The 16,829-nt window shown below is 45.3% G+C and overlaps 1 protein-coding gene across 5 annotated transcripts in view; it reads right to left on the bottom strand.

Annotated features, from left to right (window-relative positions):
- Positions 1-16,829, bottom strand: part of LOC121193278 (disco-interacting protein 2 homolog C) — a 133,441-nt gene that overhangs the window by 21,735 nt on the left and 94,877 nt on the right. For 3 of the 5 annotated variants that reach the window (XM_041055511.1, XM_041055512.1, XM_041055508.1), the window contains exons 10-28: positions 16,097-16,207; positions 14,321-14,444; positions 11,735-11,844; positions 10,789-10,891; positions 10,625-10,689; positions 10,324-10,417; positions 10,089-10,208; positions 9,842-9,956; positions 9,001-9,140; positions 8,668-8,804; positions 8,376-8,584; positions 8,130-8,244; positions 7,340-7,541; positions 7,048-7,157; positions 3,160-3,240; positions 2,400-2,523; positions 1,930-2,051; positions 931-1,042; positions 460-569 (exon numbers count right to left, since the gene is read on the bottom strand). In XM_041055511.1, coding sequence (XP_040911445.1) covers positions 460-569; positions 931-1,042; positions 1,930-2,051; positions 2,400-2,523; positions 3,160-3,240; positions 7,048-7,157; positions 7,340-7,541; positions 8,130-8,244; positions 8,376-8,584; positions 8,668-8,804; positions 9,001-9,140; positions 9,842-9,956; positions 10,089-10,208; positions 10,324-10,417; positions 10,625-10,689; positions 10,789-10,891; positions 11,735-11,844; positions 14,321-14,444; positions 16,097-16,207 — 2,304 coding nt within the window. The remainder of the gene's footprint in view (positions 1-459; positions 570-930; positions 1,043-1,929; positions 2,052-2,399; positions 2,524-3,159; positions 3,241-7,047; positions 7,158-7,339; positions 7,542-8,129; positions 8,245-8,375; positions 8,585-8,667; positions 8,805-9,000; positions 9,141-9,841; positions 9,957-10,088; positions 10,209-10,323; positions 10,418-10,624; positions 10,690-10,788; positions 10,892-11,734; positions 11,845-14,320; positions 14,445-16,096; positions 16,208-16,829) is intronic. The other 2 variants (XM_041055513.1, XM_041055510.1) reach the window with 1 other exon arrangement.

Here is a 16,829-nt window from a genome sequence, read left to right on the forward strand (position 1 = left end):
AGTAAGGTTTCACTGAACGAACACAGAAACATGTCAGCGCTCATGATGATGACGATGCTGATGCAGGCATCCACCGACCCACAGCTGCAGCGTTACAGTGCTGACATTTGACCTTTAATCACTGTTTACCAGGCCAATCAGACTCCGAAGTCTTCAAACGTCAAAACACAAACAACACAAGTGAAACTAGATACAAACAAACACGCGTAAAGCTCCTGTTTTTTAATATTGGGTTTTAGTTTGGTGCACCTGCCGATGGTGGGGAGTTTGCAGCCAACAGTTTGTCGGTGTAATATTCAGATATCAACAGTGTCAGAAAATCCCACTGATTCTGACTCAAAATTACAACCCACTGACTGATTTTTCACTTTTATTCCCCAATCGGTTTACGAGTTTCAAGTGTTTTCTCTTTTGTGTCTTATGAAAGACTGACTCAGCTCAGTGTGTGTGTGTGTTTACCTTGACTCCAGCGAGCATGCCGGTGGTGGAGACGCTGAAGTCCAGGTAGGCCAGGGTGTCGGGGTTGGACGGTTTATACAGCAGAGGAGGTTTCTTCTTTGGCAAATCGTCTAAAGAGAAAATGAACGTCATCCCATCAGCTGTGACTGAAACTTTCTGTGCTTCCCACAGATCAGCTGTCACTTACACAACGTGAGCTCCACCAGTTTAATGTGTTTCTGTAAATGGTCAAACTGGGATATAAAAAGTTTTCTTTGCAACATTTTCAAATGTTTAAAGTCAGTCAGAGGCTCAGAGAGGGAATGAACAACAACCCTAATTGCCAATTCATGTGTATGTCTACCTCTGTGAGAACCTGTGTATGTGCTTGTCTGTGTGTGTGTGTCTGTGTGCGTGTGTGTCTGTGTGTGTGTGTGTGTGTGTGTGTGTGTGTGTGTGTGTGTGTGTGACTGTGAGTGTGAGAGTGTGTACCTGTGTCCAGGACCGGGGGCCAGGTCCGGACGTCCACGGCGGCCGAGGCTTCCTTCGACCTCAGCAGTTTAGAGATGAGCTGCGTGGTCATCACACACACCGAGCGACTCACCTGCAGCAGACAGCACAGACGACTTAAATCAGGAGTAACCAACCGCAGGAACTCCACATCACATGACATCATGTGTCCACCAACAGCACGGAAACATGAGCAGGATTTTAAACTGCTCTTTGGAAAAAAAGACCCCAAAAAAACATTAATTTCAGCTTCTTGTGAGATTTACAGCAGAGTAAGACTCGCTCTGACCTCTTCCATCGACTCGTGCCAGAAAGATGAACGAGGCTCGTCATGATTCACGACTCACGTTCATTCATTCAACTCATTTTTCCAGACCGCTGGCTTTTTTCCTGGTTTCTGCAGGCTGTCGCCTCCTGTGCCCCTTCGCTCTGTCTTCCTCAGCTTTTAAAAGTTGGACACACCAGTTTTCCATTTGCAGTGATTTCACTGCTCTGTGGCTGATCAACAGCAGCTATACTCTCATGATATTCTGTCATTTCCATTCAGGATTTTAGCTCCAATTCAGTGTGTGTTTTGACGCAGGCAAAGGAAAACTTTCAGTTAAACTTAGTTTTATACTGTTTCATTCTAAAAACAGTTTCCAGCCAAAACAAACATCTTGTTTGCTTTTCCTCTCGTTTACTGTCTCACTGTCTCACTGTGAGGAACAGTGACTAATTATGAGAAAAATCAATCAGAGAATCACTGCAAGACAATGTTTGGGTGTGTAAACATTCAGCAAAGTATTTCTTCAGGTTTCTAGGGGAAGGATTTTTTTTGTATTCTATATTAAACAGAACACAGGTGACAGGAAATGAGGGGAGAATGGGGGTGGACTGACACAGTCAGCGTCTTAAAGTCGTCCCCAGGACAACCCACATTTTAGTTTTTAATGGTTATTCTGATATTATTAGTGACGGCAAAGGCTTGACAGTTATTACCTCTACGATCATCTTGACGGTGGGCAGCGTGGTGGCGATGTTCTGCAGGTGAGGCGGTCGCACTGTGATCGGCACGCAGCCGGCGTAAAGGCAGCCGTAAAAGGCCACGATGAGGTCGATACCTGAGGGCAGAGGAGGGAGGAAGGAGGAAGGATGATAGGGAAGGAAAGGAGAAGAGAGAGAGAGGGGGGAAAGGATAGGTGAGAAAAGAGGGAGGTATAAGAAGGAGAAGACACACAGACATGTTTATGTTTAAAATATTTTGGAAATTCATTCATTCATTCATTCATTTACTCTACTGAACTATAAGATAACTTGTCTAATATGCACCTGTTAGACCGGCAGGTAAGAGGATCTGAGTTCACCGCTGGAATTCATGACAATAAAAAAAAAAAAACCAGTAATACCACTGCAGTGATGAAGCATCATTCCCTGAAGCTGCTTCATCCTCATCCTCAGTCAGTGTTTACCTGGAGGGTAGACCAGTGCGACGTGGTCTCCGTCCTGCAGGTGGCCCCGTTCAGCCAGCATGGCGGCGATCTTCTCTGCTCTCTTATGCAGCTGAACACAAGTCAGAGAGCTGGCTATGGTACCCTGGAGGAGGTCACACACACACACGCACACGCACACACACACACACACAGAAAATGATTGACACGTTCAATCAGCAGTGTGTATCAGCAGATGTCATGTCGTATTTTCTGTGGCGGCATCTCGGTGCTGAACAGCTGTAAACAAACCAGTGGATCATATTGCCATTATGCAAAGTAACACAACCGTCATACAGAGCCCGTTCACACATTTACAAACGGCCTCATCATACTGATTTCTATTCTCTGTCACACCCGTCTCTGAACAACATTCTGCCAGACAAACAAACAACTGAATAAATATGCCGTAAGTCATTTTTATCTCTTTCATTAGAGTTCAGAAAAACAACAAAACACTAATAATATACAAGCAAATGTTGCCACATACGAAAAAGGATCCTGTTATTTTTATTTTTTATTTTTTGCCTTGTTTATGACTCATTGAGAAAATCACACAAAAAGTTAGAAAGTGGATCCTTCAAAAAACGTCAAAGTACAAGTAAATACAAACCAAGGCTTTAGTTTCACACAAAGGAAAAGAAATTCGAAGCATTCAGGCCTGTGTGTGCGCTCGACAACAACATCGTCCTGCAGAGCGTGTGTGTGTGTGTGGGTGTGTGTGTGCGCTGTGGGGTCTTACTCTGGAGTTGAGCAGCGTGTACAGGACGTGGTCTGGAGTGGTCTGGGCTCTCCACTGTAGCACCTCAGACAGGAAGAGGAACTGGAAGACACAAACAATAAATACAGAAACGGTCAGACTGAGTGATGACACACAAACGCACATTTTCACAGACAAACACACACATGTCCGTCCTGCACACATGGATAAGGCAACAGAGGCTCATTGTTTGTGTACATGAATTCATCAGTATATTTTGTGTGAGGGTTCAAACACTGATCGCCTTCCCTCGGCCTCAGCTGTTTGTTCTGTTTATTGCTAATTAGCATACGTTAGCATGCTAAAATGCTAAGCTAAGATACTGCACATGGTAAGCATTTAGAAAGTTAGGACTGTCACTGCTGAGAGCATGCTGGCATGCTAACCTCAGGAACAGTGAGAGTGAATCTGCACACAGCATGAAGATAAAATGTTAGCTTAGTGTCTTACTAGTGTTCAGTGTTCATGGGGAAGAGAGAGAGAGAGAGAGAGAGAGAGAGAGAAGGAAAGAATGGAAGCAGGAGACTGAGGGAAGGTAACATGGCTTCATATTTTACAACAGCAGAGACAAGAAGAGGGAAACTGAAATTAGAGAAGGGAGGGAAACCGAGAGAGAGAGAGAGAGAGAGAGTTTGTCTCTGGCCTCATGAATTTTTCAAGATTTGCTGCCAAGCAGTGAATTGCAGGGAGTGTAATTCCTGCCTGTTGCGTTTTGCTCTGCCAGAGAAAGTCTGTTTTATTTGTGTGTGTGTGTGTTCATGCTGCCAGCCTGTTGCCACCTGTGACAGATGACGATTCAGCTTTCAGAGCCTTAACCCACTGACCGCAAAGCAAATGGACTTCTGCTCGATGGCGTCACGTTTGCGAGGACTCGGGGTGAGTCTGATCTGTGCTGCCACGTGACTGAGGCATGACTGCAGCGACCGTCTGGACTCGTGTGGAGAAATCAGAGCATTAATGTTCAGTGACTGTTAATTTCAGTGGCTGTGTTGCACAGGAAGTGGCGTATGTAACCTACAGCGCTCTGCTGAAAACGTCACTCGGCTCCTCGCCATCCTGAGCTTCCTGTTTCGCCGCTCAGGCCCGTGTAGTCGACCCCCAGAGTCTGGCTGACGAAGCACCCTCTCATCTACTCACCACCAGCTTCATGCATCACAAACCTCTGGGGGTAAAAAGATTTAACGGAGGTTTTTCGCCCTCGATGAAAACATCACTCAGCTGCTTGTTGGCTCGACTCTGAGCTTTCATAAAACTTTCATTACAGCAAATGAATGTCTGCTTCCTTTCCAGTTCCCTCAGCTTCCTGCCTCATACAGTAACATAACTAAGATGTAATCCTAAACGACTTAGAGCTCCGTGACCAGCTAATAATGCTAATGATCATGTTATATCATAATATGACACTTAGTAGTTAGTTTTTTACTTAAGTAAATGATCTGAGTGGTTCAGCACCACCGTTCAAGATGTTCTAAAATTTTTACTAATTATAATTTAAACACATGCAAAATGTTACACAACCAAATTAAGAGTTCTCTAAAGGCCAGCGTGGCACGGTGTGCCATCAACACAACAAATCACTTCTAAGTTGGTAAGATGCTGTGACCTTCAGTTAAACCTCCAGAGCTCGACTGAAGCCTGAGATAAAATAAAGTGGAACTTGAATGCAGATAAAAACCACGTTATCTCTGTGGGAGAGGACCGGCATGTTAAACACCAACACAAAGAGCCTCTGTTTGCTGCTAGTGTGTGTATGTATGTGTGTGTGTGTGTGTGTGTGTGTGTGTGTGTGTGTGTGTGTGTTCGTGTTAAATTCCAGGCTGTAGATAGGAATCTGGTCTCATATAGGAGAATTCTATCAGTTTGTCAGTCTGCCGCTCGGTTGTATTGGTTGTCGTTATCAGACGCGATGATCGAAACCCAACACATCGACCACCTGGCAGACGCAGAACATTAAACTCACATGGATAAAAGAGCTAAAACACGGCAGCAGCATCAACTGGATCGTGTTGACTACGAAACTATAAACCTGACACTGAACCACGGGGGGTTTATTTAATCACACGTCTCCACCTCTCCAAGCCTCACAAGCTCAAAAGAAAATATTTAAAAATGTTCTGCTCCATGGTTTATTTCTCCCCTCCAACGTGTTTAGAAAAACACAGGTGAGATAAAGTCTGCACAGGTTGTCATTTTTCATTAACTGAACAACTATTCCAGAAGTGAAACCCCTGACCACACAGGCTGACGTGGCCCCGGTGTGAGTGTTCAACAGTGTAAATGTTTAACAGAGTTAAATCAACGTTCCCTGGACAAACATCAGAGGTGGAATCTGAGAAGTCGCTCAGAGTAAATCACATTTCACTGATACACACGCTGAACACTGCAATAAACAAAGGAGCAAGAGCAGAAAAGCCACAGTCTGGAGAGCAAGAGGAGCTCATTCACACACACAGGGGCTTGGTTTTCATGAGGGGTGGGGGTGGGGGCGTGGAGGTTCCTCAGAAATGTGCGAGCAGTGATGGATGAATGAACGGAGAGATGAAGGGATGAGCCAACGGATGCGTTGATGAAGCAGCACAGTAAGAGCAAGCATGAAACCTCAGCTCGTCTTCTTCCCTGAAACCTGATCAACATTCAGCAGATGTGAATTTCATACAAAACCCCCAAATCACAAATCTAATTTAGAACAAAGTTTACCCTCCTCACCCGGCAACAAACGACAAAGCAGAAGTCGGCTGTCAGAGAAATTAAAGAGAAATTCACAATCATTCCCACATCACAAAGTCATTTAGCAGGAAAACTGACCCTCTGCTTCGTCAGCTCAGAGAAATTACCAAAGAAACAAAGAGTGAACAAGACGCTCTGCACAAATGAAGCAGTCAGAGCCAACTGTTTCCGATTCGATCTTCCTGTTTGGACCTGTAATCACGGCATGAAGCCTCAGGACTGCTCGTTTCACTTCAGCTGGATTTTGAAAACGGCAGAGCAGAGATCTGTCGGAATTTAATTAGCAAACCAAACTGAGGAGAACAGCTCAGATATAACACGACACCAGAACTGCAGCTGACTCTGATGCTGCTGCTTCCCAACATTATCAATGTCCTGGAGTCCATGCTGGTTGCCTAGCAGCTGTATACTGACGACAGGACACCAGGGACTCCTCTGTAGTCTTAATGCTAAGCTAAGCTAACCAAATGCATCCTAAACCACTTTATAAGACTCACTGTGTCAGAGATCAGGTTCACTGCTCCAGTACCTGCCCTGAAGTTTCAGTTCATCAGCGTCTGTTCACTCACATCCACAAACAACAGGACCAGCAGCATGTTGTTAGTGTGGCCGACGTTGGCTCAGGCTGCGGCGGCCGCCCCGGCTGATGGCTGTTATTATTTGCTGTCAGTCACACACACACTGCCTGTTGCTCTCCGTCACTCCTGGTCTCACTTTTGGTTTTTGCTTTATTTCAATTATTCTTTACTGTTTTTTTTTCTATTTCTTATTTTCAAGTCTCTGATTCTTTGTGTTTGTTTCTTCACTGACTTCCTCTTTCCTGTCCTACTGTTACTGGCATCAATTTGACATCGACTTGATCTCCAACTTTCTTCGCCATCTTCCTTTTTGCTTCATTAAATACACGTCTGTGCCGAGTAATGGCAGTCATGACAACAATGTGATATGATGAGATGAAAATGTGAAATGTCAACTGCAGCACCGACTGTGGGTCAGCTGATCGATAAGAAACGATCCAGACCAACAACAAGACACGAGAGAAGTGTGAGCGTGGATGGATGTGTGTGTGTGTGAGATCTTTATGATGATGATGAGGATGATGATGATGAAGGTGAAAACCAGCAGACCCCCTCTCACACACACCTTCCTTGCCTGGTCATTGTCTTCGATCTGACCCAGATCCCTGCCGCTGGCCTGAGCGATCCTCTTCCCTGACACCAGATTCCCGACCATCACAGACGCGGGGCCGATCTCTGAGGAAGATGAGGAGGAAGATGAAGATCTGAGCACAGATTTCATTCGTTAACGACCAAACACAACCTCACTGGGTTTCTTTGGTTTAACTCTGGACCAAACTCCAAGACGCGTTCCTGGAATTAAAAGTCCATCCACGTCTCGCCGTAGCATCACACGCTCACAAGTCCTCACACTCTACCTGGTTGTTTCTGCCGGGGTTTGGGCAGGTTGGTGACGCAGGTGTGCGGACACATGAGCACGTTGCAGGGGTGCAGCGCCCCCTCCAGGAAGAGCTGCTTGGTCTCTGACAGGTGGATGCCACCCAGGGGAGTCTTGGGCAGAGTGTTGGACGGCACCAGTGCCAGGCAGTACACCCCGACCTGGTGGATACCGTCAATTGCCTGGAAAGTTGAAATGTGTTATAGGAAAGACACAGTGAGGAGTCGTCTTTACGTCTCTCATGATGCAATGACGTCATTCAGTTCTTTACTTTGAAACCATCAGTTTCCTTCATCTACAGTACTTTTTTAATATTTAAAGATAAAGAGCCTGAGGGCCCCCTGCACACAACCTTCCCACGTGCCGTCTCATCATGTTACATCACATCCTGTCGCCTCAGCCTCTATTGAAAACGCTGACTGTGTCTTTAACCAGACGAGCTGAATGAGAAAGCTGCCAGGCAGCATCTGTTATGGCGAAAGGAATAAAGACATTTGGTTTTTCTGCAGCCGTGAAAATGCAGACGGCTTTTATGGTTTCACCACAGTCTGAGCTCCGGCTGAGATTTTATCTGTGTACAGCAGAGTATCATACACTGTGTGTGTGTGACAGTTTCCCTGAGCTGGTTCGTGCTTAAACTACGCATCTGGTCTTATTCAGTAGTTTTCTTATTGTCGACAAATCTCATGAAAAGACCAGGAGGAGGAATTCATGCATTAATTGGAGGCGGATTGATCCACAGATGGTGCTCCGGTCAGGTTTCAGCTCACCTGCAGAACTCGGCTCATCCACTGGAAGCTGTCCTCCTCTGTGGAGTCCGGCCGCTGCTCCGCCACGACCACGATCCTCTCATCATGAAGCACCGTGATGGAGAACACTGCTATCCTGTAACACACACAACACACACACACACACACACACACACAGGCATAACTGCCCTGAGCTCTGACGACCAAAGATGGAGACCATGAAAACAAAACCGTTTCTCAGGGTCTGATGCTGCAGCAGCCGCTCACCTGCCCCTATAGACAAACTTCATGGGCTCCACAGCGAGCGCCGTGGCCACGATGTCGTCAGCATTGTGCCGACGCCCCCCGACCACCATCAGGCCGTCCATCTTCCCTGCCACAAAGATCAGACCCGCAGGTCCGATGAAACCCAGCAGGCCGGTCCTGGTGAAGGGAAACTCACTGACCGGAGCCCCGTTGTTGGACATCGGGAAGACCTGAGGGGGACAGTTTAGTTTTTGAGCATTCTAACAAAGACAGGAAAGTAAGAAAAGAGAAACACAAACACATTCACACCCACCTCAAAGGTGTTCTTGGTCATGCCAGCCAAGCCATAATAGGAGGTTCCCGTGGCGACAGTACAAACACACAACTCTCCGATCTCGTCGGTTTTACAGAGCTGAGGAACGCCCTCTGGCCTCACCACGCACATCAGGGCTACCGACAGACAGAGAGACGGACAGAAAGATTAAACTCGTGGACCCTCGGCAGTCAAGCTCCTCTCACTGCAGTGAATGTGGTGAAATCAGTGTCCTGAATATAAATCATTAACCTACAAAGCAGCAAATAACTCCAGCTCCAAATATACTGAGGTAACTAAGCTGAAGTAGAGCGAGGACCAGGTCTGTCTCACCTCCGGGCATGACGGAGCCGACGTCCTGCAGCGTGAGGACCGACAGCTTCTCCTCCGAGTCGACCCGGATCACGCCGTGACTCAGACCCTGCATGGACAACACGCCGCGACCAGGAGGGGTGCTGCCCTCCTCCACCGGCCTGCGATCAGCCAATCAGAGGACACGGGGGGAAATGAAGTGCTGTCAATCATGAGTCTACGCTCCTGTCATTTTATCTTTTCGAGAACAGTTCGGTGTTTTAATATTTCTGGAAAGAGGAGAAAACTTTGAAAACTGTGGACATTTTTGGGGAAAATGAGGACAGGAAAATCTTTTATTAGCCTGTGTGTGGCACAAACAGACACAAACACACACACACAGATCCTCAGAACACACACAGACACACACAGGGCTTTTACAGTGTTGTAATTAAGATCATAAAGCAGAAATTAGAGCCAACATGTGAACGACAGCTGCTCTGGTTTGACTGTAATGTGGAGTTTACATGTTAAACTACAGTGTAGACGATGAAAGAGGATTAAAGGTTGTAAGTTAAATGTTTCCAAAGCCACAGGACTGTGAAGTCGGGACTTTACATGAGTTAAAATAAGACCAGGATGTAGAGGAAGGACTAAAAAAGCTTCTTACTGAGGAAATGAACCTGCATTATGGGAAATCACAGTAACTTCACTGATACATCTGTGAAAAGGTGTTTGGACGGAGGATAAGTTCAGACGCCTGAAATTACTGAAGGATGAACTAACTCTGTTTATGTGTCTGGTGATGTTCAACATATGTGCTCACAACTAAAAAAGCACATATGTTTAAAAAAAAGACGTGTGTATGTGTGTGTGTGTGTACCTCCTTATAGCTACAGTGAGAGCCTCAGGGGAGCTGGCGCAGGGACAGATGACCTCCGGCCTCAAACCTTTAGTCTGGAAGACGTTGAGGAAGGCGTCGCAGGATGAAATCGACCCTGAGAGACAGAGAGACATTGAAAACCTCAGTGCTTGGAAAGCAAACTGGAAGCAGCTCACTGTGGCGCCGCTCAGCGTTGGTACAGCGCCTTCCACAGAGCAAGCTACGCTTTTAGAGCGTGTGTTCTTACAGGGATTTGAACCGTCGGCCACCACCAGCATACGCAGGGAGCTCAGGTTGATGTCCCGCTGGTCCCGATGGGCCACCAGAGCCCAGTGCATGTCCCGCGACTTCACACACGCCACTTTGGCTACACAAAAAAAACACAACGTCACACACGTACAGTATTCACACACATTAAATGATTTGTCGATGTTACTTTTGCAGTAGTGATGAGTATTTTGTTCCAGATTTTGTTATATCACCTTTGTACTGACAGACTTTTTGGATCCAGGACAGAGGGTTGACCTTCATGAGGGCGTAGGGAATACTGATGACGTGCATCATGTTCATCACACTCTGACACAGACAGACAGAGAAAGAGGGAGAATTACACAGAGATGCTTCAACAGAACGTGGTTTTGTAAAGTTAAATATTGGAATAAATTATTTTTGATGTTGCAGTAAAAGAAAAAAACCTTAATAAAGGTCGGTTTAACATCCTTATTATTCATCATTTGAAATGATAAAGCACGACAGTAAAGATTAAGGTGGGTTTTTCCTTACGGTCAGGACGGCGTGCCACAGTCCTACATCCTTCTTGAAGTCTAATACATTCACTATGGTCTCAGCTGGAGGACGAGAGAGAGAGACACGAACGTTAATGACAAATTCAGAGAGACGACACTTCGAACTGGATAAAAGAAAATGTGTGTGTGTGTGTGTGTTACCTTCTGTGTATGAGCAGGACTGTGTGAGGGCCTGGCAGTGTGTGAGCATGGCTATCCTCATCACCGTCACACCGAGGACGCTGCCGTCCTTACAGGTTTTATACTGGACAAACAGAGACACATGTACCAGGGTACTGTCAAAAATACCACTGTAATATATATATATAAAATTTCAGATTTTCATTTCTGTAGAATTGATCCCTTATGTTCATAAATCCCCAGATTTTCTTTTTTAGAAAGTTTCAGATTATTTTAATAAAATCTTTTGATTGACAGCTCGTCTCAGCTGATAACAATACTAATGTATTTTAGAGGCGTGAACCAGCTGTAGAAACACTGACTGATGGACATAAGGTTCATTTTTTTACTGAGTGATGTCTGAGTGCTGTGGACTCCACAGTAATCTATGACGTTCTTTCCAAAATAAGACTTCCTCTGTCTGGCACCTATGAAAATGAAACACGTTATGTGCGCTGCTGTTGAAGCCGTGAATCATATCGAGACATTAACTTTCAAAAAGCAAAAACATGAGACTTCGTGAAAAAAAAGACAAATTTCTAAGAGCCACAGTAACGTCCGTCTCCACTGTCTGCGACGCGGCTTCTGTTAAAAACAAAAGGTCGATCGTTTTTCAATCATCCTTCTTCTTTCATCTTCTTCCTCTCAGCCTTTTTCAACCCACGGTGCAATCAAGGAGACGTTTCATTCTGCTGCCGGGCTGCTTAAAGAGACGTTAGGTAAATTCAAATCAATCAGACGGGATGACAGAGCTGACCTGCAGCCGGCGGAGGAACAGTGAAGCGTCCACTCAGCTTTGGTGTGGTTCTAATCCAGAACACGTAGCACCGCTGAATTCCATTCACAGGACAGTAACGACCAAAACTACACGAGTGGAAATGTTTTGGTGGCATGCTTCAGTGTTTGTATCAGTGTGTGTGTGTGTTACCTCGATGTAGGCAGTGTCCTGGTTGGCGTCCTTGATGTGTGGGAACCAGTCTCGGGGCGGTTTGGAGAGGTGTTTGGACTCGGTGACGAACCACAGCACCTTGGGCCAGCCTGAACACACAGGGACACAAAATAAGCCTCCATCAACACTGCTTTTGCTTTAACATTTATAGTTTCAGCTTTGCTCCTGATTTACCTGTTACACCTCATTCAGACCATAAAGTGTGTGATCACACGTAAAGTTTGCTCTTTTTTTGGTCATAACTGAGTTGGAAAGTTGACCAAAATAACATGAGCCATTTTATTTCTTCCCATATTAGAACCAATCCAGTCGCAGAGTTCCAGGAAGGCAGTGAAGGTGAAATAAATTCAGGTGATTTTCATGATGCACAAAACCCAACCAGCTCCACCACGAACAACTGTGTGTAAAAGGTGGATTTGCATGGCAGCACCTGCCGTGGCTCCGTATCTCCAGGAAACTAGCAAACACTTAACCAAAGAGGGAAAGACTCACTGCTCGTCTGTAAACTAACCGGAGGTAACGTGGGGCTTTGTATTTATTGAGTCTTTTAGCGGAGCTGCACTGTTTCACTCCACGTCATCTGAGCATGTTCAGGTTTTAAATTACATCACGTTCATTACATTGGGCAAAGACTTCGATCAAAGCCTTTTACATTTGGAGGCCATGTGGGCAACAGAAACGCCAGTTAAAAGTTTCCTGTGAACAAAAATCACGAGTTTAGATGTTTTTCTTATTAACACGACAACATGCAGGTGCATTATTTGGTCAAGCAGAGCAGCAGGTACGCAGACCATCCACATAAATACACTTCATCTCTACTGTTATTTAAGACAGACTGTCATTATCAGGAGGACGTGTGGCTCGGTGCTGAGTGTTTCCGTGGCAGAACGTGAGTGAACGGAAAGTCCGGAGCTTGTTCAGAGCTGATGACGTCTGGATTAATGCTGCTGTTCCTGCTGAGCAGCGAGACACAAGAAACAATCAGCCATGTGAATGAGTTTAAAGCCTGCTGATCAATAAGAGGAGCACTCCACCTTAATGAGCCGCACACACACACACACACACGCGCGCACACACACACACACACACACACACACAGACACAGACACACACACACACACACACACGCACACACACACACACACACGCACACACACACACACGCACAGACACACACACACACACACACACGCACACACACACACACACACGCACAGACACACACACACACACTCCTGAATCCATGCTGAGTGAAGAGCAGTAAATCTGGCGGCATCATGTTGCTATTTATACATCCATTACTGAAAAGCAAACAGTTGTTATTAATCACCAGGAGACTCTCTCTCTCTCTCTCTCTCTCTCTCTATTCAGTGCTAATGTCTCTCTATTCTCCATCGACCCTGAGCCTCCTTCCATCCGCCCTTTCTCTCTCCTCCGTCTTGTCGGTTGTTTTTCTATCGATTCACATTACCGCTTCACTGACTCCCTCCTCTCTCTCTCTCTCTCTCTCTGTCTGTTCCTCCTCTCTTTCTCACTGTCTCTCTATCATCCTGTCATCCATTACTCAGCCAGCTGTCTGCTGCCATCAGTCTGTCCATTCATCCCACAGGAAAGCTGCACTGAAACAAGAGAGGCGCGGCCATGCTCTGACCTCTGACCTCTGAGTACACGTGTTCATACCAGTGTGTTGTCTGGGTTTACGCCTTGTAGCTGCACTGTAACAGTCTCTCTGATTTTCTTACTGATCTTACTGTGTGTTTAAATTCATTTCTTCATCTCCCTGCAGGCAAAGCTCTTCGGCTTCTTGTCTGAAAGATGATTTACAAATAAACCTGCCTTTCCCAGAGTTCCTTGGTTTCTACATAACTTAAAAATGATTGCTGTTTCCCGGTGAGCTCCAGCATTACTCGCCGTAAATAAAGTTTGAACAGAACAGAACTGCACCAAGTTTGTCATAAAGTTCTGTTTTTTTTTTTCCTAATCTTTTTTCTTTTACTTTTTTTTTTCACATACAGTATTTAAGTAGTGAAACATCTAGTCAGAAACATCAGGACTAACCATACAGTAATGTTTGACTGAGCGTATCCTCTTATAACTGTAAACACGTCTGTGGGGTTACATGTGGAGCAGATGGCACAGAGAACACAGAGAACACCGACGGCTGCTCACACATTGTTTTGGTGGTTTGAGGCACTGGAGCGTTGATGAATGAACATGTGCACTGCAGATTCGGAAAGTCCTTCAGGTCTTAAGTCACCTTCTGAACCAGCTGCATAGTTTTTACTTACATATGTTTTCACATGTTAGTTCCTCTGGAAGATTTTACGCTGATCCGTTTATTTTTCCGGATGTCTGGGTAACTATGGAAACTATAACTATGCAAACTGGCCGACGGTATCAATGAGGTTTCGAGGGGTTTGTGTTCAGTTCATACGATTATCATACGTTCACTAACACACAAGCACAAGCTAAAAATTCCACGTTTCCACGGGTATTTTTCCAGGTGAGCCGGGAACAGATTCAGGCAGGAATTCCAATACACGTGTGTGCTTATTTATGTCAGACCTTTGAACTGTGGGATCTCTCCTGTGGGACTCTTGGGTAACCCTTTATGGCAGGCGTCGCTGGTCAGAGCCACCGTCACTCCACAGCTCCCCAACAGAAATCCAATCTGCTGACTGCCGGCGTCCTGGAGAGAGACAGATGGATCAAATGTGATTGATCAGCTGAGCTGGGTTGTAATTAATCAATACGTGTTTGACCTGACCCTTATATATTAAATCGTGTAAGCACAGGATTTGTTACTGAAACAAGATCATAACAAAGTGTTTATGGAACTGAATTCTGCATAAATCACTGATACTTTCTCAGTGAGATTATTATTATTTGAAATGTAGCTCGCGCTCAGTGACTGAATCGTTCAAACGTCTTCAACCAAAGCTCCAGGAGTTGGTGAGACATGTACGGAGAGAGGAGGGCAGCTTCACACGTGACCTTTATATTCTAACTGCATCATTTGATTCTAATCTGCCAGATATCTGATGTGTTCTGCTCTCTAATGTTGACGTATTGCTCTTTCTTAGCTTCCCATGATTTACTGTTATAGTCAGATGAAAATACGTCATTTTAATCTAAAACATATGAAACAGTAAAAGTGGAATTCTTCTCTTTGCCGCCAGGATTTTATGGGGATGAATTAAAAGAGAATGACTCTATAAAGCAGGAGACTGTGGAGTTTTCGTCACTGAAACAGCTCAGTAAGGACGGAAGGCGTCTCTTACATATAACCCTCGTTTTTACAGCTCTTCACGTCTCTTTCAACATGTAACACGTTCTAAAGGATCTGGTGGATTTAGTTATTGGCCAGAGTTCAAAGGTGAAATTTTATGGACTACTCATAGACTGTAAACGCAATTTTAGGAAGGTTACATCTCCTCATTGCTCCACACAGATCGGACGTTTCCACCTGAAGCTGTGATGTTTAAGTCTCGTGTGTCATATACGTGTATGATGCCTTTGCAAAGTCTGTTTCCACTTTCCCTTTTCCTGCTATATTTATATTTATTTAAATATGGATCTGTTTTGATATTTAAAGTTTATTTTGTTACTTTATACATCTGTTTTACGTGAATTATTACGAAAGAAGAGAAAGAAATTCTATCAAAAAATCTTTTTCACAAGGCTGAAATTCACAAAGCCACACTCCGACCTCCTGATTGTTCCCAGAGGACGTTACAGTGCACGGTGACAGCCAATCCAATCTGTGACTCTAACAAACCTGCAGCAGCAGAGAAGTTTCTTCAGAGACATTTGGCTCTGATTACACCTCAGCGGGGCTCAGTGTCCTCGGTGCTGCACCGTGACTCACCACCACAGCTTCTGATGACTCAAGTTTTTCATACAATCCCCCGGTGGAGAATTAGCTCCGCTGACTGGTGTGAATTAGCGCTGCTCGGCTCTGCTGCGTGTCCTCTTTTCAACTCACTAATGCTGTTTGACGTGAGGGGAAAAGACGAAATTGAAACAAAAACTTCTCTGACTGCCTGAGGTCCGACTGTTTCTCAGACACCTGGAAACAGACACGCTCTCCATCACTCTCTGTTTCTACGCCCATCAGCTGCACGCTGCTGCTTCTCTGAGAGCCATAACACAGGGACAGACAAAAAACTACAAACCATCAAACCAAAAACAAACTTTAAAATCGACTTCAACAACTCACAGCGTCTTCCTTCCTTTTCTTTACTTTCCACAAATTGATTTTTAAAACATTTTCTCCAGTTGAGGAAGTGATGACTGAACCGGTCAGGTCCTGGTTGAGGTTGTACGTCACTGAACACTTACCTTCCTGGTCAGTGGTACTTCTATTGGCACAGGCACGACCTCAGCCAGCAGGCAGCCGTAGAAAGCCGTCATGAAGGCAGCGGGGTCGTTGTTTGGGAAGACCAGCGCCACCTACAGGCAGGAGGAGACACAAGGGTCTCAGATCTACAGAGTAATGGTGTTACCACTGTACCTAAACACAAGCATGTTGTTTTACTACAGAATGAGCAGGTCAAGGTGGGGAAAGAGAGAAGAGAGAAAAAAAGCACGTGGAAAATGTGCAGCACGTTCGGGGGGGTGGGTGATGCTGAAAGATGATCACTGACATGAACTGAGAAGTTCATCCACGCACATGATGAGTCTTATCAGTAAAGAATAAAGCTGAATCTTACAGGGAGCATCTGGTCAACCTCTCTCCTCCTCTCCACTTCTCCTGCCTCCTCCACTTCCTGTCATCATTGACTCTCGCTCAGTCTACCTGGGAACCATCACTCTGTTTACCTTCCCTCGCCTCCTCTTCTCTCCAGTATCTCTGTCAGGCAGTGTCTCTCTGTTTATTCCCTCCAGCCTCTCTCTCTCTCTCTCTCCCTCCGTTTCACTTCATTTCCCTCCAGTTCAAACGGTTTAAGTGGCACACTGAGGTTTATGTTAAACCGCCTGTTATATAACAGCAGCATATGTGGAAAGAAACTGTAAAACAACCAGCACTGACGCCTGCTTTCTGCATCTACGAGCATGCAGACTGACGATGTGT

The sequence above is a fragment of the Toxotes jaculatrix genome, chromosome 14, assembly GCF_017976425.1.
Source record: "Toxotes jaculatrix isolate fToxJac2 chromosome 14, fToxJac2.pri, whole genome shotgun sequence".
NCBI classification, from domain to species: domain Eukaryota; kingdom Metazoa; phylum Chordata; class Actinopteri; family Toxotidae; genus Toxotes; species Toxotes jaculatrix.